This window comes from Castor canadensis, chromosome 16 (genome assembly GCF_047511655.1).
Source record: "Castor canadensis chromosome 16, mCasCan1.hap1v2, whole genome shotgun sequence".
NCBI classification, from domain to species: domain Eukaryota; kingdom Metazoa; phylum Chordata; class Mammalia; order Rodentia; family Castoridae; genus Castor; species Castor canadensis.
In genome coordinates this window covers 51,060,882-51,087,934 of record NC_133401.1, presented here as the reverse complement: position 1 = coordinate 51,087,934, position 27,053 = coordinate 51,060,882, and the positions used below count along the sequence as shown (strand labels likewise).

At 36.7% G+C, this 27,053-nt stretch overlaps 1 protein-coding gene across 8 annotated transcripts in view; it reads right to left on the bottom strand.

The window, feature by feature from the left end:
• The window catches only part of Dmxl1 (Dmx like 1), a 132,795-nt gene that overhangs the window by 34,819 nt on the left and 70,923 nt on the right, over positions 1–27,053 (bottom strand). For 3 of the 8 annotated variants that reach the window (XM_074057012.1, XM_074057015.1, XM_074057013.1), the window contains 8 exons: positions 25,740–25,867; positions 25,086–25,334; positions 24,388–24,501; positions 15,508–15,686; positions 11,141–11,283; positions 5,360–5,445; positions 3,945–4,146; positions 2,491–2,614 (listed from right to left, as the gene is read on the bottom strand). In XM_074057012.1, coding sequence (XP_073913113.1) covers positions 2,491–2,614; positions 3,945–4,146; positions 5,360–5,445; positions 11,141–11,283; positions 15,508–15,686; positions 24,388–24,501; positions 25,086–25,334; positions 25,740–25,867 — 1,225 coding nt within the window. The remainder of the gene's footprint in view (positions 1–2,490; positions 2,615–3,944; positions 4,147–5,359; positions 5,446–11,140; positions 11,284–15,507; positions 15,687–24,387; positions 24,502–25,085; positions 25,335–25,739; positions 25,868–27,053) is intronic. The other 5 variants (XM_020168526.2, XM_020168527.2, XM_020168528.2 and 2 more) reach the window with 3 other exon arrangements.

Genomic DNA, 27,053 nt, shown 5'->3' with positions numbered 1-27,053 from the left:
CTTTACACACAACTGTTTCTTATCTCCAAGATACATGACCCTCAGGGAAACCTCTTTATTAGGAAAACTCAAGTTTCTCCCCAATTCTCCCCTCCTGATCCTGTCAGTAATAGCAAATACACAGCTTGGAGGCACACATTCTTCGTAAAGGGGACAATGGAACTTGTTAAAGGAAAAAGATCGTTCAAGACTTTAAGTACACAGAAAATGAAAATAAAATTGAAAACAAAGTAACAAAGATGGCAGCTATCAAGTCCCACTTTGGTTGGGAATGGCTCCAATGGTCTATCTCCAGTCATTTGAAATTAATTTCCAACTAGACACAAACAGGGAACATATTTTATTTTTTAGAAATGCATCCTTCAGTAAGTGACACTACATAGAAAAAGAAAAGATCTGGAACACAGTAGGATTTTAAGGTACGATGAAGAAATATAAAGTCAGATAAAGAAATGGTAAAAACTCATTTTCTAGAACATAAAGGAATAAAGAAACAGAATATTCTCCACTGTCTCTCATCCAAAATATACACCTGTCATTTATCTTCTAATTACCCGAAAAATCACGATGAATTTAACATAATCATCACTTTATACAAATAAGAAGGTAATTTTGTAAATATCAAAAAAAAAAAGGCTTTCTAGTAGGGATTAAATAATTTTAAACCAACTTTATAAAGTTAGGATTCTATTTAACTCCATTCATTTTACTATGTAATTTTTTCTTTTCATAATTCCTTTATTAAAGACTTTCTATGAGTATCATGATCAATAATCAAACTACAAAAGCAATAACAACTAATTTTTCATAACCACCAGTGACTGTACCGGTGTTTAAGTAAGCTAAATCTGTTGATAAAACACTGCAAAGTAAGGGGTGAAACAGTCATTTTGCAAATAAAAAACTAAAAATCAGCAAAAGTGTTTTACCTTACTGATTAGTTTAACACTTATATGCTCATGCTTTTGATTAACACAACTGCAATGAAAATCATTGAAATTTTTTCTTAAAATATCATGAAACTCCAAAGAAAGCTATGAATCAAATAATAGAGAAATATAAGAATGTGCAGTTCCCATTATCTGATATTCTTACACACTCTGGCTGGGGCACACTACTCTGATCCACCTAGACAATCAATCTGCACATTCATATGAAATGGTGTGCCACAGAAAACAAAGTAACAAGCAAAGTCAACATTTTTGTATATAGAACAATGAAGCAGTGTTTTATACACTACATCAAAATGCTATAAACATTGCCTTTCCAGTAAGCAAATCCTTATTCATCTTACACTATTCTCAAGCACATTAATTGTTAATTGCATTTATCCAAACATTTTATTGAACTGTTTTAATGGTAACTAACATGTAATAAATATTTAAGACATATTTTATATGTTTAAATTAACAAATGGAATACACTCACATCTTCTATAGTTCAATGTACTACACCAAGGTCTTCATGTCAAAAGTCCTCTAAGTCAGACAAAATACTGTATATTCTGCTTCCTGGTGTGATCAATTTGAATATATGAACAATAGCTGGCATATAGTAAATGACATTCATCTGTCTGTCTGTCTAGCCATCCATCCACCCACCCACCTATCTATGCAACTTTCCTTTTACCCAGAGTTTAAGATCATCTTGCCTTTTGCTTACTTGTCTATTGTGAAACCACTCTGTTTCCTTATTTCTCCAATTTGATTTATCTTTTGGTTTTCCTCCCACTAAAATAGTACAAGGGGTGCCTTCAGACTAGTTCAGTGCTACTCAAAATGTTGTCCACAGACCACTTGACAATTTCAAATTTTTATTACTGGCTCAGGGGAGACAAAGAATCAACCACACAACTCTGTCCACTGTTCAGTTCTTCTGCTATTTTTAGTAGCAAACCTTTCTCAATGAAGGAAGGAAGGAAGAAGATGTGCATTTACCTCAGATGCAAGTTCCCCATGTTATCAAACTGGCACTTTTTAGTAGCACTGAACTAAATGACAAAAATTAACCACTATATGGTAATATCAAGGTAAAAATCAACTGTTACAGCATAATTATAAACTAAACTAATTTGAGTTTGCAAAACTTCATTTAAACATAATCCATAGAGTAAGAATAAATGTACATATTTTAAATGTCTTCAGACCAAACGCAGTTTCAATTAAACTTCTAACACTTCTTTTAATGATCACATGAAAATCATAGGAAATGTCTACCTTGTCTCTTAAACAACTGATCATTACAACTTAAAACATAACATACAGAATCTTAACTCAATATCCATTTAGGAAAAAAGTCCCAAGTACATCTAAAATAATGACATTAAGTTAGATTGATTTACAAAATTACCCCCTTTCCATTTGAATCACTTTTCTAAGTATCAAGCACATGTGCCTTATGACAGAAAATCAGGTTTTCAAAAATATCTGTAAAATGTATCTCATTTTAATGACCACATGACAATATAAAAGACTTCAGGTTTCAACTTACACAGACCTCATTTAGACATCGCTTCTTTGTGAATATATTCCTGATAAAGGTTTCTTGAATTTCTTCCTGCTTCACCAAGTACTGCCAAAGCCTCTTCACAGACAGGGCCAGGTGATGTTTAGATCTACAGAGAGATGGTAAATTTAATTATATATTTCAGAGATGTCTGACGAACTTGAAAATTCCTTGGTACTATATAAACATTCACTATAATATGTTAAATAGAATCAGATTATGATCCGGTGAAGCAGTCAACAAGCCTTTTCTTAAAGGTTTTGGGGCCGTTAAGTTTCTATGGCAAACACCCAACTCTGCCATTGTAATGAGAAAGCAGCCATAAATACAGGTTGTGTATGCTTAATCCAAAATGTGACAAAAATCCAAAATGCTCTAAATCTAAAGTGTTGGAAAACTGCTGATATGGAACTCAAAAACCTTTGGATTTTGGAGCATTTCTGATTTTGTATTAGGATGTTCAATTGGTAAACTCAATGTAAATATTCCAAATCTGAAACTTCCAGACCTAAGCATTCTGTTTTTCTTTCAACAGTGTTTTTGTTTTTTTAATTGTATTGGGGTTTGAACTCAGGGCCTTGTACTTGCTAGGTGAGCACTCTACCATTTGAATCATGCCACCAGCCCTCAGACCCAATCATTTGGATAAGAGATACTCACCTGTAATATGCAAATGAAAGGTATGGCTCTGACCCAATAAAATGGGAGGAAGGTTGGATTTGGCTAGAGGGGCTGGCCATAGTTTGCTGACCCCCTAATCTACAGAACTGGATCTAACAAAAATAACTATGCTTCTAAGAAGAGAATTAGAAGCAGAGCTACTCAAAATTCCATTGTAGACACATACCAGTTCACAAACTCTTTGTTATGGGCATCAACAATCTAAGAGCTTCTGTAAGAACATAAACCAACTATATCACTAAGCCACTAAACACACTATGTAGTTCAGTATGTATTTTTTTGTAGCACAACTTTGTAGATGAAGCTAGCAGTACAGTGATTTGATTTACCTCCTCATGAATAGTAAAACAGTTGCTGGATGGCTATTCTGAGTGACACTGGTCTATAGCCGGTGTCAATAAATGATGGTACATACGCCAAATGTAGCCTGCTCCACACTTTCGAAGAATAAAGTTTACTGGCTCTTGGCCAAGCTTCCATTGTACGTGGCTGCTTTTACTCTACAATGCAGAGTTAGATAGACATAACAAGGACATCTCCTAAAACCTAAAATAGATTTACTGTATGGATCTTCAGAAGAAAAGCTTGCTAACTTCTGAATAATCACAAACATTACACAAAGACAGATTTAAGCCTAGAACAGAAAACTAAGCATAGATCTTAAGAAGTTTTTTCTCTCTCTTTTCATTTCTCTCTCTCAAAACATACCTGTTCTGTAAAACTCCTACTTAAAAACATTATCCATAAGAAAAACCTACTTGAAAGGAGTGTTTGTAGGTTCCAGTAAAGCTTTGTGGCGGAGAATTGCTGGACCTACAGACAAACTCTCTTCAGAGGTATGACTTGAGATGTAATTTTGAGGTGGTCCGCCATGGATTTCAAGCCGTCGGAGAAGAACTTGTTCCCAACACTGAAGAGTTTTTAGAACCGCATGACAAAGAGGAGAACTGACTGGAAGCTCTAAAAAGAGAAAATATAAATGAACAAAAGTTTGTGTGTGTGTGTGTGTGTGTGTGACTAGAGTTTGAACTCAGGACCTCATGCTTGCAAAGCAGGCACAGTACTACTTGAGCCACATCTCTAGTCCACTTTTGCTCTGGTTTTTTTTGGAGATGAGGTCTCTCAAACTATTTGCCTGGGCTCAGCCTCCTAAGTAGCTAGGATTATAGGTGTGAACCACTGATGCCTCCCCCACAGGGTTTTTTATAGTAAAATGCTAAAATCAATAGAAAGCCAGAAGAGAGGTATCAGGAGATGTGGATGTGCAATCTGGTAGGTTAAAAGGATGCCATAACTCTGTACAAGCATTTCAGCATTACTAATTCTGACTTTAATTTCATATAAAAAAAATCCTGAAAACTGTTAAAATATGTGGGAGGAAATTAATGGCTTTAAACCATTGTATCAGCCGACAGGCTAGCAGGAGGAAAATTAATTGCTTTAACCTTTTTATCAGGTCTGTATGATAAATAACATTAAGACTTGTTTAGAAAACAGAAAAATGAAGTTTAAAAAAGGTCAAATAATATTTTCCATGATAATCAGCACTTTTAAGTTCTAGCCTTCCATACTCCTATGTCTTGATCCCACTTTCAGGTTTTAGCTGTTTTATTACCTCCTCAAATCTATGTATGCTTATGCTGTGAATGCTTATTTTTTAATTTTGGAAATGATCTACTGACTCATTACTACAGAAGAGAGTACTAGGCTTCTCCTCTCCCCATCATTCCACACAGTCTCTTAAAAAGTTTTGTCAATATTTCAGTATCTATCTCATTATATATGCTTATTATATACATAAGTACACTTTGTATTTGAAACATCTAGTACAGTACCATGCCCTGTTATTTCTTATGCAACCATTTCCTCCTCTGGAGTTCATAACTGTGCTTTTGTCTGCTGAGTTTCCATATGTCTATTAAACACCTCGAAACACTCAGATAGAGCTATAAATAGTCTCTATATTGCTAATCACATCAGGTTCATACATCTCATTTCATAGATATTGCCTTCCTGAAACATCCAGTATGATAGGCAAATTTACAGATCTTTGGTTTAGTTTAAAAGAAGCCTGTTTTTTACTATAGCAAGTCATTAAGCTTTTTCTAAAAAAGTATACAAAAGAGTAAACAAAAGCAATGGTCCCAGTAATTCATATAAAGAGGCTCGTTACCTGCAAGATCATGACCTGCAAAGGGATAGAAAGCCTTCAGGTTGCTGAGCACCAACTGCACCATCGTCAGTCGCATCAATGACCAACTAAAAATAAAGCAAAGTGGTTCTGTTATATATGTAGGGATTTGCAGGAGGATACCACCCTTCTACCCAATCACAACACTATTGGAATGTACACTGAAGATACACCATCATAAAAACATTCAGTTACTCATGTCAGTGTTATTTCCATAGCAGCAGAGTAGAAAGAACTAAATTGTCCATCAGGAGAGTACTGACTAAATAACTACAGTTTAAAGTGTGCAATTTTAAGGTAATGACAAAAAAAAAAAAAAAGAAGGATCTCTGTATTAAAATGGAGAGAACTCAGAGATTCCAAGATGGTGGCTAGAGGAAGGAAGCATAAAGCGTGCCTCCTGAAATAAAATCTTGGAGAGACGCTGGAGATACAGCATCCAGGAAAAACCACGAAGAAGAGGCAAAACTTTGAATCCTCCACACCCCAACCCCACGCATAACATTCTCACTCCACATTAAACGGAGAAACCAGGAGGGCTCCTGTGCTGCCAGACGCCAGCACCCAGACAGCTTGGGAAGACGCAGACCACAAGGTGAGCTAAGCGGCACGTGGTACTCCCTCAGACAACCCTGGGCCAGATCAGCATAGCCCCCTGGACAAACTGACCCCTACCCAGGGAAAAAAGAAAAAAAAACCTGAATAATAAGCAATAACAAAAAAAAAGACATGTAGCAAAGAGGGCGGGGCACCCTAAGCACTGAAGGGGGGGGAGGGACAATCCCTCACCGAACTGTAAATAAACAAGCTGGGCCAGAGAAAGCAGGAGCGGCAGCACATGCCCAGCAACCAGGAGTGGGAAAGCTTGTAAAAGTAGCCGTGGGAGGAAAACTCCACAGAAGAGGGGGGACAACCTACTTCCCAAATGAACTGTAAATAAACATGCCAGCCTGAGAAAGTGGGTGCAGTGTCACCTCCCCCAGTGTGCTTGGAAAGGGGACAGATTGTAGCAGTGGTGGAGAACTCTAAGTAAACAAACCTGAGGGGCTAGGTGAGTGTTAAGCTCACTCCTGAGATCTGCATAAATAAAGCCTTCAGCAACAGCAGGCTGACAGCAGCGGGCAGATGAGCTGCAGCCTCAGATAGCCATTCACAGAACTGTCTCCAGACTTTTTTTTTTTCTCCCTAGGTTTGATGAGACAACAACTGAACTACACCTACATGCTGAAAAACTTACTGAAACTGTATTGCATTTGAACTTGGGACATTTTGTGGTGTTTTGTTTTGTTTTCTTTTTTTTTGTTTTTTTTCCCCTTTGATGAGACAACAACAGAACAACTTCTGAGGCACCATCTCCAAGACTGGAACCTGAGGGACTAACACCAAAATTATAAAGACTGAAACATTATTGCATTGAAACTTGGAGATTTTTTTTTCACTTATTTTTATAAATTTTTATTTATTATTTTTTTCTCAATCCTCTCTCTCTGTCTCTAATGCCTGTTCAGCTTACTGTTGATTAGTACACTATCTCCCCATTTATATCTTTGAAACTTTTGTTTTTTGGTTTTGTTTGTTTACCTGTTTTTCCCTCTTTCTTTAACTTCCTTGCTTTCCCTGTCCTCTCACCCTTCCATTCTAAATATCACCATTGTTATAATTACAAGCTAGAAAATGCTTAATTGCACACAGTACAGGGACAATAACAACACCAAAGGCCATGACAGGAAGACAGAAAAAAACAGGGAAACCAGTTTCCCCACAGTAATAAATTAGTACAGGAACCAGAGGGAAATGAAGAGAACAGATACTCAGATCCAGACTCCAACAAAATGAAGATAAACTATGCCAAAGAACCCAATGAAGCCCACAAGAACAATCTAAAAGAAGAAATCCTACAGGTAATCAATGAGAATTTGATAGAGATGATACGGGATATGGTCAACCAAAATGTACAGGAGACACTCAAGAAATTCCAAGACAATAAAAATACAGAATTTGAAAAAGCACAAGAGGAAATAAAAGAAACCATAGAAGCACTCTATAAACACCAAAGTTTAAAAAAAAAACACGATTAATAAAGAGATAAAGGAACTCAGGAGGAAAACAGACAACATTAAAGAGGAAACAACCCAGGATATGGAAAACCTCAGAAAAAAGAATGAAACAGAATTGCAAAACAAAATGGAAGGCCAATCCAGCAGAATAGAACAAACAGAAGACAGAATCTCAGAACTCAAAGATGAACTGGTAATTAAAGAAAAAACCGAAGAACTATTAGTTAAACAACTCAAGACCTTGTGAAAAGAAAATATAAGAACTCACTGACTCCATCAAAAGACCAAACCTGAAAATCACGGGCATTGAAGAAGCAGAGGTGCAAGCAAAGGGAATGCATAATATACTCAACAAAATAATAACAGAAAATTTCCCAAATCTAGAGAAAGATATTCCCATACAGATGCAAGAGGCCTCCAGGACACCAAACAGACCAGATCAAAACAGATCTACCCCATGGCATATTATCATTAAAACAACAAATACAGAGCCCCAAGAAAGAATATTGAAGGCTTAAGAGAGAAAAAACAAATAACATACAAAGGTAAACCCATCAAAATCACAGCAGACTTCTCAACAGAAACATTAAAAGCAAGAAGAGCTTGGGGTGAGATCTTCCGGGCACTGAATGAAAATAACTTCAACCCCAGGATACTCTACCCACCAAAACTATCATTCAAAATAGATGGAGCAATAAAAGTCTTCCATGATAAGCAGAAACTAAAACAATATGTGAGACCACAAAGCCACCACTACAAAAATTCTTCAAAGGATTCTGCACACAGAAAGTGAAACCCAACATAACCATGAAAGGGCAGGCAGCACCAAACTACAGGAAAAGAAAAAACAAGAAAGTAGAGAGCAACCTCAACTTAGGTACACACAATCAATCCTTCAAACAACTAACAAAACTAAATGAGAGGAATCACCACATAACTATCAGTACTAACACTTAATGTTAATGGACTTAATTCCCCTATCAAAAGGCACCTTTTGACGAACTGGATTAAAAAGGAAGATCCAACAATTTGTTGCTTACAGGAGACGCATCTCAGCGACAGAAATAAGTATAGGCTTGGGATGAAAGGCTGGAAGAAGATTTACCAAGTCAATAGCCCCCGAAAACAGGCAGGAGTAGCTATATTTATCTCTGACAAAGTAGACTTAAACCTACATTGATCAAATGAGATAAAGAAGGACATTCCATACTAAATAAAAGGGAAATAGACCAAAAGGAAATAACAATTAACAACCTATATGCACCCAATGTCAATGCACCCAATTTCATCAAACATACCCTGAAGGACCTAAATGCATATATTAACTCCAACACAGTGGTTGTGGGAGACTTTAACACCCCATTATCATCAATAGATAGGTCATCCAAAGAAAAAATTAATAAAGAAATCCTAGATCTAAAGTATACAATAGATCAAATGGACCTAGTTGATGTCTACAGAACATTTCACCCAACTTCTACACAATATACAATCTTCTCAGCAGCCCATGGAACCTTCTCCAAAATAGATCATATCCTAGGGCACAAAGTAATCCCCAGCAAATATAAGAAAATAGAAATTATACCATGCATTCTGTCTGATCACAATGCAATAAAACTAGAACTCAACAACAAAAGTAAAGACAAAAAACATGCAAACAACTAGAAACTGAATAACTCATTGCTTAATGAACAATGGGTCATTGATGAAATAAAAGGGGAAATTAAAAAGTTAGTGAAAGACAATGAAAACGAAAACACAACCTACCAGAACCTATGGGACACAGCACAGGCAGTCCTGAGAAGAAAGTTTATAGCCATGAGTGCCTATATTAAAAAGACTGAAAGATCCCAAATCAATGACCTAATGATACATCACAAACTCCTAGAAAAACAAGAAAAAGCAAATCCCAAGACAAATAGAAGAAGAGAAATAATAAAAATAAGAGCTAAAATCAATCAAACAGACACCAAAAAAACCATACAAAGAATTAATGAAACAAAAAGTTGGTTCATTGAAAAAATAAACAAGATCGACAGATCCCTGGCAAACCTGACTAAATGAGGAGAGAAAAAACCCAAATTAGTAGAATGAGGAATGCAAAAGGGGAGATAACAACAAACACCATCAAAGTCCAGGAAATCATCACAGACTACTTCGAGAAGCTATATGCAAATAAATTTGAAAATCTTAAAGAAATGGACAGATTTCTAGATACATATGATCATCCAAAACTGAACCAAGAGGATATTAACCACCTGAATAGATCAATAACACAAAATGAAATTTAAGCAGCAATCAAGAGTCTCCCCAAAAAGAAAAGTCCAGGACCTGATGGATTCTCTGCTGAATTCTATCAGACCTTTAAAGAAGAACTGTTCCACAAAATAGAAAGGGAAGGAAAACTGCCTAACACATTTTATAAAGCCAGTATTACGCTTATCCCAAAACCAGGCAAAGACACCTCCAAAAAGGAGAACTATAGGCCAATCTCCTTAATGAACATTCATGCAAAATTCCTCAATAAAATAATGGCAAGCTGAATTCAACAACACACCAAAAAGATCATTCACCATGACCAAGTAGGCTTCATCCCAGGAAAGCAGGGGTAGTTCAACATATGAAAAGACCAAAAATCGTATGTTCTCCCTCATATGAGGACATTAGATCAAGGGCAAGCACAAAAAGGGGATTGGACTTTGAGCACATGATAAAAGCAAGAGCACACAAGGGAGATATGAGGATAGGTAAGACACCTAAAAAACTAGATAGCATTTGTTGCCCTCAATGCAGAGAAAGTAAAGCAGATACTCAAAAGCAACTGAGGCCAATAGGAGAAGGGGACCAAGAACTAGAGAAAAACATTAGATCAAGAAGAATTAACCTAGAAGGTAACACATTTGTGTAGGAAATCAATGCAAGTCAACTCCCTGTATAGCTATCCTTATCTCAACCAGCTAAAACCCTTGTTCCTTCCTATTATTGCTTATACTCTCTCTTCAACAAAATTAGAGAAAAGGGCAAAATAGTTTCTGCTGGGTATCGAGGAGGTGGGGGGGGAGAGGGAGGGGGTGGGGGAAGGGGGGAGAAATGACCCAAACATTGTATGCACATATGAATAAAAAAAAAAAGTAAACTTTAATTCAATAGGAAAGAAACAAAATACACTAGTAAAAATACTGAGTTATTTTTCAATGAAGGAATATTTTCACTCTCCCTAAATGTACTTTTGTCAAAAAGTTCTATTTTACCCTATGATTAATAAACTGTAACTTAGTACAATATATACACCTTTCAGATATAAGAACCAACCAAGAGGCAAGATAAGAGCATCTTCATGAACGAACAGACAAAACATTAGTGGGACTGGAGCTGAGTGTTTTCAACACTTTTTACAGATGGCACTGACTGACATCTTATGGTACTCCTGCTCTACTGAAAAGACATCAGATTCTAGGCTAATATCATGGGACTTATCAAAGACCAAAGCATAACCCGAGAGCAAGACTGTGAGAAGCCATACAAACTACAGATGGTCTCCTCATGAAAAAATCATAAGGTAATTGATAAATTATTGTTAAGGGAAGGAATATAACAATTTCAACTGCAGAAATGTGTAATAATTCACCAAGCTATTAATTTTACATGTGACATTTTTAAGCATATTACTTACCTAGTTTTTTTCTCAAATAGAAATACTGCATACCTGTATGAATTTGGATTAGAATGCTCATAGAGATGGAAATCTGAAGCTGAGACATCACCATCATCCTCATCCTCATCATCACCACTTTCCAGACTCTCCTCTGAATCATATTCTGCTCTACTTTGGGAAGGGGGTAGAAAAGGCTGAAACAAAAAAGTTATGCAACTTATGCAACCATCTGATGTAAACAGAGCTTGGTAGTAAAAATTCATCCCATCTGTAGATATTTCAATATAACAAAGTAAAGTATTTCTAACATTATTGCCTTTGATATAACTTTATACAACTTCCTTATTTATTTATCCACTCAAAAAGTTTCTTATCATTACAGTCTAGCTATGTAGTCCAGGTTGTGTTTGAACTTTCAGTCCTCCTTCCTTATGCTTCCCAGTTCTGAGATTACAGAAGGCACCACAATACACGTTTTTTTTGATGGTTACGGTCACTGCCGTCATAGTTTACATTTTAGTGGGTAAAGACAAGCAAGGAACAAAAACATAAGTAAAAACTGTATTGTGTGCCACAATGAAGTTTTGGATGGAGAACAAGAACTCAGATAAGCTGGTAACGGAGGGCATCTTTGACAAGTGGCACTTAAGTGAGACCTAAAGGACAAAAGGAACAAGGCAGTCAGCAAGAGGGAGCAAAAACCTCTCAGGCAGTGGAAGTAACCGTGTAGGAAGGTCTAACTCAGCAGTCTGCTATGGAGAAAAACAGATTGATACAGCTCTGCAAAGCAAGAGGGTAAGGGTTGAAAGAAAGGGCAGGGTCTCAGGCCACGGTAAGGAGAGCAGGGTACAGCCGCAGATGCTTCTCAGGTAGAGGAAAGGTGCGGAGACTACCACTAGAGTATCACCATGGCCAGTCGCTTAGGAGAAAAGTGAAAATGGCGAGAGTAGAATTAAAGAGAACTCAGAAACGAATGAGAGAGCTGCAGCCCAGGCACAGTGATGGGGCTGGAAAGAAACCACAGATACCATATTCTGAGAAAGCCCTGATAGATTTGGAAGCAAGAAAAGTCATGAAAAATCCCAGCACTATGGAGGCCAAGGCAGAAGGACCACAGTACAAGTCCAGCTTGGACAATATAGTCAGACCCTGTCTCAAAAAGAAAGAGGGAAAAAGAAAAAACAGTGATTTCTGGGCTTCTGGCTGAAGCTGACTATAAAGATGCCATTAACTAAAGTGGGAAGACTTTCAGTATGAACAGAGAGGTGTGAAGTGTCAGGAAGAATAAGTATCAACAGCTTGAATCTGGAAGAAGACTAAGATTGATGGGTCAAGCAGAAGAGGAAAGATGAAGAGACTGAAGGAAAAAGCAGGAAGCTTATGGAAAAATAGAAAACCCTGGCATCGGGGGAATAGGAGAGAAAAGAATTTCAAGGAGGGGAGGTAATAAATAAGGTTTTGTACAGGCTAGTGGAGTAGCTCAAGTGATAGAGTGCCTGCCTAGCAAGCATGAGGCTGAGTTCAAACCCCAGTGCTGCCAAAAAAAAGTCTTTTACATTTGACATGGATGTCACCTGAACCTCAGTAAGAGCAGCTGCAGTGGGCGACTGGGTTGCAAGTTACACAATCAGTAAGTCAAAAGGGAAATAGCATAAGGAAGTAGAAAGAAATATGTACATGGCTTTGATAAGTTGCATGTGAACAAGAGGCAGAGAAGGGACACAATAGCTGGACAAAGTTTTGGGGAAAATCAGATATTTGGAAAGGGAGACACTGTGCACATTTCTGCCCTGATGAAAAAAGAAAAAATGGTGAGAAAGAGTACTAAAGGCATAGGAGAGAGCAGAGAAGCAAAGTAAAGACAAGACTCAGAAGTAGGCAACACCACTGGAGGAAAGTGTCTTTGACAGGAAGAATTCTTCCTCCATTATTACAGGAGAAAGAACAAGATGAGAACAAACGTGGCCTGGCTTATATGCAGCTTTAGGATGCAATAAGACGCCGGTGTCATTCTGCTTCTCAGTGACTTACAAGGTGAGAGGACTGAGGACGTAGCACAGCAGTATAGCACTTGCCTAGCACTGGCAAGGCCCTGGGTTCAATCCCCAGCACTGGAAAAGGAGATGTGGGCAGTTTTAAAAGTTATAAAATCTTGGACTTAAAGAAGATCAATAAAGAAACACAGCAGGGAGGGTAGAACTCCTGGAACAGCTCATTAAGATGCATGCAAAGTCCTCTGCCCAAAAAGCAACCAGATAAAACCAGACAAATGTTTTCAAAAACAACCACTGGGAATCGACAAATGCATACAATACGGAAAAGCATGTATTTAAGAAAAGCTGTTGAATTTTGATAAAACAGTGAGAATCAGGCATATACTCTAGCCACCTAGCTATAGTAGCTAAGCTACAGCAAGTGCAAGGCCCTGGGTTCAAACCTCAGTACCACCACTACACAAAACAACAAACCCAAAACAAAACAAAATCCAGATATGTCAGTATCAAACAATTAGGGAAGCTTGAGGCTGTGATACTAATTGGAGCAAGGGCAGACCAGTCAGAAATTTAACAAGGAGATCCAATAACAACACAGTTAAATAAAGCCTTGTTAACTAACAATCCCATACACAGTAAAACTATCCTTCAAAAATAATGAAATAAAGATATCCTCAGATAAACAAAATGCTTAATAAGCATTTGTTGGATGAAGGAATGACTGCAAAAGACAGTGAGGAACAAGAGACACAAAGTTCCTCCACTACCTGAAGCATGCAGGACATGAAAAAGAAAGGTCTGGAGGACTGGTGCCACCAGTTAGATGCCCACATGCAAAGTGGTACAGTGACCATTTAGAAGTGGAGAATGTGAGGGGCTTGACAGAAGATACATACAGGCAGTTCTTATTTTGTACAGTAGTGCAGGACTGTAAAAAATGATCATGCAAGCAAAGATCCTACAAATCAATCTCAGTGATCAGTGGGAAAAATGAAACATGTTCTGTGACCTTAAAAATTTGTCAGAACACTAAAAATTCTCTTACTGTTGGCTCTAAGTGTATAGGATTCTTTTTTATTATTGTGCTGTGTGGGGTACATTGTGGCATTTACAAACATTCTTATAATATATTAAATATATCATACTTGGATTTACCCCCTCCACTGTTCTCCTTTATCCTCCCTCCCTCCATCCTGGAACAGTTTCAACACATGTCATTTTTCCATTTATATACATGTGTACACAGTATTTACACTATATTCACCCTCCTATGCTCTTCCCCCACCTCCCCCCCAACCCAGTAATACCAACCCCTCAGGCAGGACCCGTTCCACCCTCCTGATCTCTGATTTTATTTTTTTAAAAAATGCCATTTTTGCTTATGATAGCTACACAGGGAGTTTCCTTGTGACATTTCCATGTGTAAATGAATTATAACCTGAATTGGTTTAGAATACTGTGATTTCTTGTGAGCCATGGTGCATAGCTTACTTTCTCATATAGGAAAACAATTTTCATTTGGTAGATAACTGGAATATTAGAAATACTGAGAACTGAAGTGTTTTATTGACTAAAACACTCAGAATTGTAGATTGACTAGTACTTGTTTTCTTCTAACTCTGTGACTTAGGGTGTGATGCAACTTTTCTATGTATCAAAGAACTGACAGGCTTCCTTCTCTGTGTTGGCTTCAGCACTGCAGACTATACTTTTGGTGCTGTGAGTCTCTTCCACACATGCGTTTCTCATGAGAGACAAGAATGAAAAACAACTGCATGCTGTCCTGTGTGTGAACTGAATAACAGGTACTAAATAACCAACTGCTGACAGGCTTTGGAAGAACGGGTGTGACTGATCACTGACCACATATTTCACTTGCAGTTCACACTGCCATCTATGGAATGAAGAGCTCGCAGGGAGTTTGTACTTTATGAACTATATACTGTGGTGGATAAAATGGGAACCATACTCCTGAGGCAATGACGTAATTGAAAACAATGCAAGACAGTGTGGAGTGCTAAAAATGAATGAGGCACTGGGAAGGTAGCACAGTGGCAGAGTGCTTGTCTAACACAAGCAAGGCCTGGGTTTGAGCCCCAGAACTGCAAAAGAATAGATGACAGAAGACCAGGACATTTTAACGTGTGGTCATCTCAATTCCTTAGCCACTATCAAGTTCATTTACAGTTTTAACAAAGTTCTCTCTTTACCTTATTTCACAAGTTTATTTGGTTTAAAATGCAGAAATTACAACTTACCCCCCAAATGCCTTAAACACTAGTTGGATAGTTTTTAATGTAGCCTGATACAAATAAAAATTTTCTAAATCAGAGTTGGAAAACATTTGGAAGTCCTAACAATTACATTTATTTTAAACTCCATTTCCATTTGAGCATGCAAATATTGATCTAGCACTTTTATTACCTTGGCTATGAAATAGTCCCAGATACTGAGCTCAGGTGGAATGAACTTCTCCTTAACTGCCAGTGACTCCTGGTTTACAGCTGGTGAGGAAGAGGTCAGTGGGGTAGAGTCTTTGCAAGATGGTTTTGATGCCCTAAAATGTTTATGTTGCTTTTCTCCTTCTTCAACCAGTGAAGAAACTAAGAAGAAAATAAATTATTATTAGAATAAGTACTATTTTTATGGTAATTATTTTACCTACCATTCTATGATAGCTAAGGTTAACTGTAAGTAAGTACAAAAGACTAGGTTATGATTATGAAAGTGTAGAGCAGGTAAGAAAACAGGTAGGGAATTGAGAATAGCCACTTTGTAGAGAAATCTCTGCTTTTACCTCAACTTGTTCAATCACTCTCTAAATGCTGGCTTATATGCTTTGTATATGTAGGATAACAGGATATATTATCTGCCTGTAAATCAGTTCACCATTTAACTAAAACCACCATTGGAAATCTAAATCCTTCTACTTCATGCTTTTATGGGGAGCAAGGCATGCTGGGATTGAATCCAGCACCTCACACATGCCACGGATGCTCTGCACTGAGCTAAGCCTCCCAAACCTTACTTTGTTTTTTTAAAGAATATGACATATCAATGTTAATTATAGGCAAGGATTCTTCAGTGATCACTTGGCCTTGTATCTACACATAAAACTGTATTTTTTCATTAGAAATCACTGAAAAAAAATCCCTGAAAAATTCAAGTACCATAATTGCTTAAATTGAGTCAAACTTTGGAAGTGGCTCAGTGGTGGAATTTTCTGGTTGATGGAATGACAAGGAAAAAAAGAAAATACAATCGCTGTTGTTTTACTTTCTAAATACTCTACCATTAGTATTTGCGCAGTATTGTACCCTACATTACTAAAGACATGAGCATTTAACAAGTCAGAGAGAATTTTAATCAACACCAAGTCACATGATACAAATCACCTGTAGACAGTCAAGAATTCTGTAGAAGACAGTATGTGTCTATTAGATCACATGAAGACTCTTCTCGTCAGCATCGAGTGGCTCCAGTCAGATTTTACTTACCTTCCACAGGGATACAAACACTGGCGCTGTAATACAACTTTGTTTTATTGTCTGAAGCTACTCAGCTTGCACACACAGCATGCACATGCTATCTATCCAGCCATAACAGCCCAAGTGAGTTTAAAGTAGTACTGTGGTTATTTCAGGAAAGAGGGAAGATGAACAAAATACTAGTATTCTACTAGATACTAAATAGTGGTACCATTGTTACTTAATCTTTCAAATGATTCAGAAAGGATTAAATTAGTCAATTTTTGTTTGGTCTTATCAAAACTTGATAATCAAGTTTCCAGTATACATGTTACATATATTAACACACATTCTAAGACTAACACAAAGAGCAAGCTGGACACAGAGCTCACAAAGTATAAGGAGGGTGAGGATGCTAAAATGTGGCTAAAGAAAAAGGAAGGCAACACAGGCAAGTCAAAATCAAGTCCTAACACAAACTTAACACAAGTTTCCTAGCTGCTCTGACCCATAGAAATGACTTCCAAAGGTAAGCCTGTGTATCAAGGTGGTGGGCTGGGTAGACAAATATGCCTTGCTCCGCTGAGAGCCTTCCTTACCCTCAGAGTCTGCATTGGGGTTTGCTAGGGTTATAAAAGTGCTGTCCAGAAGAGCTCAGAACAGAAGTGGAGAGACAGCTAAGAGACTATTGTAGGGAGAGGGAATGGGAAGAAGAGAGGAGTAAGAATGATAATATTACTTTTTATAACCTTTTCTGTATCACTGGATTTGTAACCACACATATACTAATGTGATCAAAATTAAAATCTAAAAAGACTAAGTTATTAAGCTAAATTTTAAGTTGACCATTTTATTTTTGAGGGGTATTAGGGTTTGAACTCAGCACCTTGCACTCAGCAGGCAGGCATTCTACCACTTGAGTCATGCCTTCATGCATTTTTGCTTGGGGCCAGTCTCGGACCTCCCTACCTAATTCTCCTCCTGTGCCTTTCAGATAGCTTGGATTACAGTTGTGCACCACCATGCTGGGCTTGTTTGTTGAGCTGGGGGATCTCACTAACTTTTTGTCTCATCTGGCTTTGAATCCATCTCTACCTCCTGAGTAGCTGGGATTACGGGCATGTGCCATTCCACCCAGCCCTCAGTTTACCTATTTAAATCAGACACAATGAAATTAGTATTCTGTACCTGGATATAAAACTGAACACAATCAGCAGTTTCAATCTCTACTTCTCAATCCAAGGCACCTTATCTATAGGACCCTAGTGAGCATGCAGAGAGCACATTAGACTTCAGGAGGCTTATGTCACCCTGGATCTTCAAACTTAGAGAGGAGAAGTACACTTTTTAACTGATGGTTTATAACATTTTGTGTTTAAAGAAATACGAATATGGAGAAGATAAAAGTCATTCGTGTAAATTAAAGATAAAACAGATTTCAAGTGAGTTTTCTTGCTTTTAGCAGTAAGGTTTCTGAATAAGGTTCAGTCTAAGTACTCAGTCTCTTGAGAAGTATATATTCATTTTATCAATCACTGGTATACTTCATGCAAGCCATGTAAGAAGTACAGATGTAAACTCATGTTATCTGAGAAAAGAAGTCCTTAAAATTAAATGTGAAACATAATTGTACAAGTGAACTTGGCTGATTCAAAAAGGAAAAGATTAAAGCAGCAATGAATTAAAGGAATTTCTTCATCCTCAAAGAATAATATTAATGATTTTAAAAAGCCTGACAGATGATACTGCCCAGATTTCAGAAAGAATTTTCACTGTGAAGGACTTCTTAGAATCAAATCCATACACAATACCTTGCTCCACAAGTATCCATAAAAAATAAATCTATAATTATCTGAATTTTTTAAAAAACTAAAAAAAAGAAAAAAGAAAAAAAATATCTGAATAGAAGGCAGTGATCTGTCTCCAAAGCAGAGAATGAGGGAGTAGGTATGGAAAAGGATTCACTGGAACAGGAAAGAGAAACATACAATTTCTACTAGACTGTTTAACAAGCATAAAGGGAGAGGAGGAAGGAAAGGGGGACCAGTTGGGGGAAGGAGACAAAGGGAAGGAGGGAGAGACAAAGGGATAGAGGGAGAGAAAAGGAGAAGGGGGAGACGTGTTAAAGGAGGAAGAAAATTAGCTTAGTCAATGTTTAATATCTGGACCATCAGTACTACACATAAATACACATCATTGGGGTGTTGCTCAAGCATGTTTTAAACAGGGTTATGTAATGGACAGTCTAGAGATCACTGCCTGGAGTCCTCTTTACAAATACTGCAAACATTACAATACGGTTTTTTCTTAAAAAGTTCAATTTGAACTCTGAACTTATTGGAAATCTGAATGGAATATATACACACCACGGAATGTTATTCAGCCTCAAAGAGGAAAGGAATTCTGTCACATGTTATAACGTGGATAAACCTTGAAGACATCATGCTAAGTGAAATGATTCAGTCTGGAAATGAAAAATATCATATAATTCCACTTTTATGGGCTATCTAAAGGAAAGTCATATTGCTGGACACAGAAGCTAGAAAGGTGATTATGAGGCGTGGAGGGAAAGGGAAAGGGGTACTGTTTAGTGGGCATAGATTCAGATTTGCAAGGATGAAAATGTTCTAGAAATCTGTTTCACAACAATGTGAATATGCCTAAAACTACTGGAATGTACACTTAAAAACAGTTACTGGCAATTTTATGTGTTTTTAAACCATAATCTAATAATCAGGAAGAGGAAATAAATATCAGAATTTACAAATTAGCTCAGTGATAGAGAATTTGTCTAGCATGTGTAAGGAGGCAAACTTAAGCCATTTTGCTGCAAGACATGTAACTGAGAAAAATACCAGAAAACCAGACTGGAGCGAGCAATAACATGCTTCGCCTCAATAAGGTATAATCTTGCTTTTCGTATAATCTTCCTTTGTCGTCAGGCTTTAGAGTAAGAAAAAAGAACATGTGCCTGTAAAAATCCACTCATGTGTTATTACCTGGAGGAGTCCTCATCTTCTGTGCCTTCTCTACCTTATAAGAATATTCTTCTACAGTCATTCACAAAATGAATGTGTGTAAACTTAGTGTTACACACCCCCCAACAAGTCTAAGACTTTAACAAAATGTCTCCCTTCCACAGGAAGGACACTCATCTTTAGGTTCAGCAACTTTAAAAGCTTCTTATAATTCATCACCAGTTAAAAGTGTCTCCATGGTCACCACTGTATTTTAAGGGCCTGATTTTATTTTACATTTTAAGGATATTCAAATCTTTCCTTTTCTAGTGAAGAAACTTTGCTATTTTGCATGTTTTGCAAAAGGAACAATGGCAACATGTAATAAACACTAAATGCTAACACAGAACTTTTATTTTTATGTAACTTTTACTATAAAAAGTAAAACATTTAGATTTTCTGATCTGTTTTTAGCATAAATAAAATGCCAACGAGATACTTTAAAATCTCTATTATTAGCAGCCTGATAGTAAAAAAACTTATGACATACTTACTGTAAATAAAATATTAATTTTATGCTTCACTCCCCAATTAAGAGATAAGTAATTATTGTAAATTTACTAAAATACAGAAAATTCACAGTTCTAACTACACATATTCTTGTAAAATGCAATAAAACTTCTTAAAAGGTATTGTTTTGCTTTACAATTTGCATTAAAAAGCAAAAATATGGATTTCTGTTAGCAGGAAAATAATTTTTTGAAAACTGATATTGCTTAGCTGATTCTCAACTTTAAAAAGTAATCACAATAAAATACTTCAGAGCACCATGAATACACACCTGTACTACAGTTTATTAGAAAAACAAATTCTCCATTAATTTGTGATGCAGAACTCACAAAGAAAATTAAATTTGATTTAAAATTAAATTACTAATTTATGTACTTGAACATTTTTGTTCAGAATTCTGACCTGCCAACTATGGTTTAGTAAAAAAAAAAAAAAAAAAAAAAAAAATCACCATTTTTTTTCTTTATTCATTTATTCATATGTGCAATTTGTTTGGGCCATTTCTCCCCCCTGGTGCCCACCATCATTTTCTTAAGTTACAAAGATTATGTTTAAATGTTATCTCACTAAAAGAATTAGCTCATTAAGTATGTAACAAACATACATAGAAAAATATGATTTACTTTGAGACCATTATTGCCAAAAAATTAAAATCACAATTGATTTCAGAACAAGAAAAAATGTTGACTTTCAAATTCTTATCTTATAACTAAGCTTTTAAAAAACATGTTTTAGAAAACAGCATTTTTTAAACAAGTGTTTCATCAATGTGCTATATAATGATATGGTTGTCAGGAAAATGAAATATTTTAGACTTGTCATTTTCATTTGGCTAAATTCAAAAGCTTAAAATTAAATATAGATAGAGACCAGATTTAGACCAATCTTTCTATTTAGTTAGCATGAGTTAATTGTACCAGATCAACTTTTCTAAATCCATTATTCTATCCCCTTGGCTGGCAATATCTATTGAATACTACTTGATCCAATCTGGATTGAGGCCACTGTGACAATGTTTTGCAGTAATGCAAACACAAAAGACTGCTTACCTATGACCTAAGACTTACGAGCCTGCTGTGCTATGTTTCTGTGCTTTCAAAAAATAATAGTGCTTTCAAAAACAATTTCAGAATTGTACTTCCTACTGAAAGCTGACACTGATAGTCCTTGTCTTGGCTGATTCTCCCTGATTCACTACTGCTTCACTGTCACTTCTTTCCTTCTGTCCTGTACGCTCTCTGTTCCTTCTCAAACCCATCAGCAGTGGAATCAAGACTGCTTTCATCATTCAGGGAGGATATTCCTTTTTTTTTCTGGCTTGCAAACATAAGAAACACATCATTCCCATGTTGTTCAAGTGCCATTACTTCCATAGCTGCATTCAGAGTAATTTCTGGTTCTCAAAGACAGATGAGCACCATGTATCCTGGGTGTAATGACATCTGGTTGGCCACTAAGTGAACATGCTTTAAATATTCTGTTATTTGGTTTAACCAAGAGGTTAAACATAGTGACACAGATAACTTTTTGTCATTTAATTATTTTTGATTATTTGGGATTCAGTAACCTCAAAGGTTCTCATAATGCTACCTAAAAAATAATTACACAATGGCATTTCTGCCTATAAACAAATAAATCTGCATGATTAAACAAGGATCAGCCTGTACTGTGGCAGTACTGGGGTTAAACACAGGGCCTTGTACGCTTGCTAGGCAGGTGCTCTATTGCTTGAGCATGTGTCCCCAGCTCTTTTTGCTTTTAGGTATTTTCTCCAGTAGGGTCTTGCTCTTATGCCCAGGCAGTCCTGGACATGATCCTCTCATATACCCTTCCCATGTAGCTAGGATGACAGGCACAAACCACCACACCCAGCTTTATTGATTAAGATGGGGTCTTACAAACATGCTTGCCTGAGTTGGCCTTGAACAGCAATCCTCCTGATCTTTGTCTCCTGAGTAGGTGGATTATAAGGGTGAGCCACCAGGCCCAGCGGGGCCTGGACTTTGAGTAAGGCCCTTCACACTGTGCTCAATAGAAATGGGTGGAAATGAAACACACTGGCTGGGTAATAAGAATGTACTTTTCAATTTTTTAAGCATATGTAGAAATTCCTAAGCAAGGAATCATCCCTTTTAACAGCTTAATATAACTAGAATAGAGTCTTAACAGATGATTTTTCTCAGACTATATTAAAAACAGAGCCAAAATTAACTTACTAATTTATTTATTTTATACTAAACTCAAAAGACCTACTAATCTTACTCCCCTTGGACTTTGAACATTTTTTGTGAATTGATCTCTGATATCTAAAGTATACAGTACAAGGTAAATTTCACATACTTAACTTTTCCTTTTTTTAACTGTTGAAAAAACAAAGTGCAGAAAATAACTCTTCATTAACCAGAAGAGTGATGCTGTAAAAATTTGTATATTTAATATTTTAATAAGTGAAGCCAAATCTGGTAAATAAGGTAAATTTGCATCTGAAATTTGAAGTTCATAAGAAGGAAAGGAAAAAAAAAAAGTTAATTTTGGGACTAGAGAACAAAAGCAGCGATCTCAGTCAGCCAAGTGTGGTAGAGAGGCAAATGCCAGGCAAAAAACCACAGAGTCGGAAGAGAAACCATGTTAGTGACTTCAGCTTTGTTAGTCAGCATTTTCAAGAGCCAAAGCTGTTTTAGCCTGGAACTTGTTCTAGACAGGGGCCATGGCAGGAAAGACTGCAAATGACTCCTCCATACTGCCTGTCCTGTTCACATCTTATTTTGTGGTCAGGGTAAATACTTAGAAGATACCCAATGTGTACTCCATGCAACACCTGACAACAGTAACTGCAGTTCTTAAAACGGAAATCTTGGGCTGGGGAGTGGCTCAAGTGGTGGAATACCTGCCCAGCAAGCACAAGGCCCTGCATTCAAACCCAGTACCACAAGTACACACACACACACAATCTCTTAACATGGAAGGCAAACACTCTATTCTAAATGAAATACCTCTAAAGCAGAGGTTGTCAAAGTATGCCCTATTTTTGTAAATAACATTTTAGTGTAACACAGCCACATCTGTTTGTTGACATATTGTCTGTGGTCACTTCTGTGCCACAAGGGCAAAAATGAGTATTTGAAGATATCAAAGGCCCTCTTTCCCAACAATTATAAACAGAGTTTGATTTATTCTAAGTATTAAACATAAAGGACTTTTTTTTTTTTTTTTGGAGGGAGAAGGAAAGGAACCTGGATTAGGAATAAACGGAATGTTTGGTAGCTGAAGAAACAGTTTCCATGAAGGGGACACAGTGGAAGCAAGGCCACCAGGACTTCTGCTGTGTAATCACATGGGATCAAGGTTTTTTTGAAACTTCTTTTGGAAAGCATAATGCAGGCCAATACTGCTCTTAGTATTTTTAAATATTTTAACACAATAACCATTTTTCTAGCTTTCTTTTCATATAGCTTCACCTAAAGGATGTTTATCAATCATTGTGTAGATTTTGGCAATAATTTTTTCCCAAATAATGAAGCCAAATGCAACCTTTTCTCACCTTCTCACATCCTCTGCCAACTGTCTGACCTTCCATGCCCATAAGCACACATAGGTACATGTGTTATCTTGGGAGGGAGGAAAAGGATTAAAATTTATACAGAGATAATCTTGCTGGGCTTCTCAAATGTGTCAGTACAGAATGAAATAGGCTTTCCAGTATTACATATTAAGTCCTAAAAGTATTCCACCTATTCTTCAAAACTGAAAAACCAAGTTTATCCCACAAGGGTTAATAAATCACAAAACCAGAAAGGTAGAAAGCATCATCAAGATTCTTTTTAAGTTGAGAAACTTCGCTGTTTCTGTCTTTAAACATAGCATATTATCGTCTTAGCACTAGGAAAAGGAAATAAAACTGTTTAAGATATTTATTTTCATAGTATTATGAATATTTAGAAATCCAAACACTGTAATGGCCAGAGTCATAATACGCAAATCATAAAGCCACCTCATTTGAAAAGTTTTTCCAGTCATTTCAAGCCAGCCTGATTTCATTTGATTAGGACCAATATTTTTTTACATGCTTAAAAATATCAAAATGTATGTTACAGAAAATATCCGAAATGGAAAATTTAAAAGAAGAATACATTAAACAGCAGAAATAATGTTCTAAAATGCTAATCATTGTTTTAAATCAGAAATATGGTTTGGTTAAAGGAAATGTATTAATTTTCCATAAATGCGAAAAAATAAAACTGCCCAACCCCTGTAGAGCAAAACAAAGCAAGCTAAATTGTAAAAGTCTATGTCTAAAGCTAGTATCTTGCCTGCAAGACTGGGAGGGCTATGAGCACTGATGGCTGACAGAGCTTTGGAAAAGCCCACACATTCCATGGAGAATACCACTACCTGGTGAGAGCAAGGCACAGCAAAATGCCTTCCTGCCAAAGAAAGAAGAGAGAATCTGTATTTGGGACAGAACAAAAACCAATGTTACAGTGTATTTCAAAAGAAAGGAACTTTTCAATAGTAGAAGGTTTAATAAAATTACACTTGATAATTCTACTCACTGGAGCAACAGGAGTATCTAAAGATTGAAAACCACACCACTTTCACTATAAAAGTATTTGTTCATGCTTTAAGAAAATGGTCTGTAACAAGATAGTTCTGTGACTGAATTAAAATGTAATTACAGCTGACAAAGTTATCATTCAGATGAATAAAACTTCAGCCTTAAAAATAAAAAAAAAATCAAGAGCCAGATGCCAGTGGCTCAATGTAATCCTAGCTACTTTGGAGGCTAATATCAGGAGGATTGAGGTTCAAGGCCAGCTCAGGCACCTGGGCAAATTGTTTGTGAAAACCCCATCTCCAAAAAAAACCACAGCAAAAATAGACTGGTGGCTTGGCTCAAGCCGTAGAGTGCCTGCTTTGCAAGCTCAAAGCCCCAAGTTCAAACCCAGTCCCATCAAATAAACAAATAGTGAGTGAATGAATTAAAGAAAAAACAAGAATAAAAACTCACCAGGTAAAGCTTTTGAGTGTATCTGTTCTTTGCTGGGAACATGTACACCTCCACCAAATACAGCAGACCACATTTTTTCATTTAAAGGATGGGCCACAATCCGAAACAGTTCATTACTAGAATGTGTGGCCAGGCCATGGATGAAGAGACTAAGATACACTGCTGTGAGGATCTCACAAAGCAAGACTGTAAGTCCTGACTGGGCTTCCTCGCCAGAAGAATTCAAAAGTCGAATGAGACAAGTTATTCCTGAGCAAACAACGAACACAGCTCCTGTTAGCGATATATTTTATAACTATTCTCTAAATTTTGAAATTTTTTCTAGTTATTGAAAAACAATACTATATCAGAATTAAGTATTTTCTTCCTAGATTCATAACTAGTAGAGGTTACTGTAGTAAATGAGCAAATGTTGAACTATTGCTTGATTTAGATAAACACTGACAATCTACAATCTCAGACTTTTCATGGTATAATTTTTTGTTATGACGAGAAAAATTCTGAAGTGATGTAACAAAGCACTTATTTAATCCAGGAAATAACATGTTAGGTGAGTACTAAATTCATGTTCAACAAGGATTTTCACGTGCTTTTTACTTACACGTATTTTCAGTAAGGCTACGAAAAGCTCCCATGTATGTAAATTATTTATACCTGGCCACTGCGCTGGTACCGTGTTGGGAGTTATTGCCTCATCTAGGCTTCCCGTTCTCAGGGAGTGCCGATGAGGAAGCAGCACTGGCTGGTACACCATCCCAGTAAACTCATTTGTCTGAAAGGAACTAAGAACAGAAAACGGTACTTAAGTCAAGAATGAATTTCACACATAATATTTCCAAGTTTTAGATCTAATTTCTAGGGTACCTTAAATACAAAGTGTTTTATTAATTGTTCTGCTACTACGTTGCATACTCCTATAATTTAATGATGTATTAAAACAAACCATCCTTTGAAATGTAAACATACACATTTTCTAAATCAAAATATATCTGGAAGATTTTAAGAACTTTAATGAAAGACACAGCATAGGTACAGATGAAAACAACGACATCACTATGGACAAGTAGCAAGCCTATGTGTGGGCTTTTAAAACACGGTTATCCGATTGAGAATGAGGGCAGTTCAGTGTCAATTTCATGCAACATGCCCCATATCAGGCACTGAACCAGTACTAGGCATATAAGGAAAGACACAATTTTCATCCTCATGGAATTTACACACTGGTGGGGGAAGGAGACACAAATAATTTTAGCCTATTGTTCTTAAAGATGAAACTATGTCTATGGCATGATGAAGACAAAAGAGAGGAATATGTCACACCCTTGGGAATTCAGGAACGTTTCCCCGAGTAAATAAAATAATTTAACCCAAAACTAAGTAACATTTAAATGAAAAATATAAGTTACAGCGTGACATAAACCATGAAATAATTTTGATAGCAAAGGACACAGAGAATCTGTGAAAATGCTAGAAAATGCACTGTAGAAATCCCCATATCAAATATTACACACAGTAAGTTACTGGGTGAAATCTGTTCTGTTAGGCAAATCATACTGACCATACCATTCCCACACATTTGCAAACAGTTTCTCTGACTTTACTTTCCTGCTCAAAGATGGCAATAATAAGCCTATGCAAAAGTCAACTCTCAGAGGAAATACAAATGGTAATAAACACATGGAGAAATGTCCAACATCCTTAGCCATATTGGAACTACAAATCAAAAGTACACTAAGATTCCACCTCACCCCGGTCAGGTTGGTCATGGTCAAGAAAATAAATAACAAAGACTGACAAAGATGCAGGGAAAACCTACCATCGTACACTCTTGGTGGGAGCGTAAACTAGCACAACTGTTATGGAAATCAGGGTAGAAGTTCTCAAGCAAACAAAAAAAAAATAGACCTACCTTATGACCTTGCCATCCCACTCTTGTGCAAGTATCTAACACTAGTGCACATATCCAAA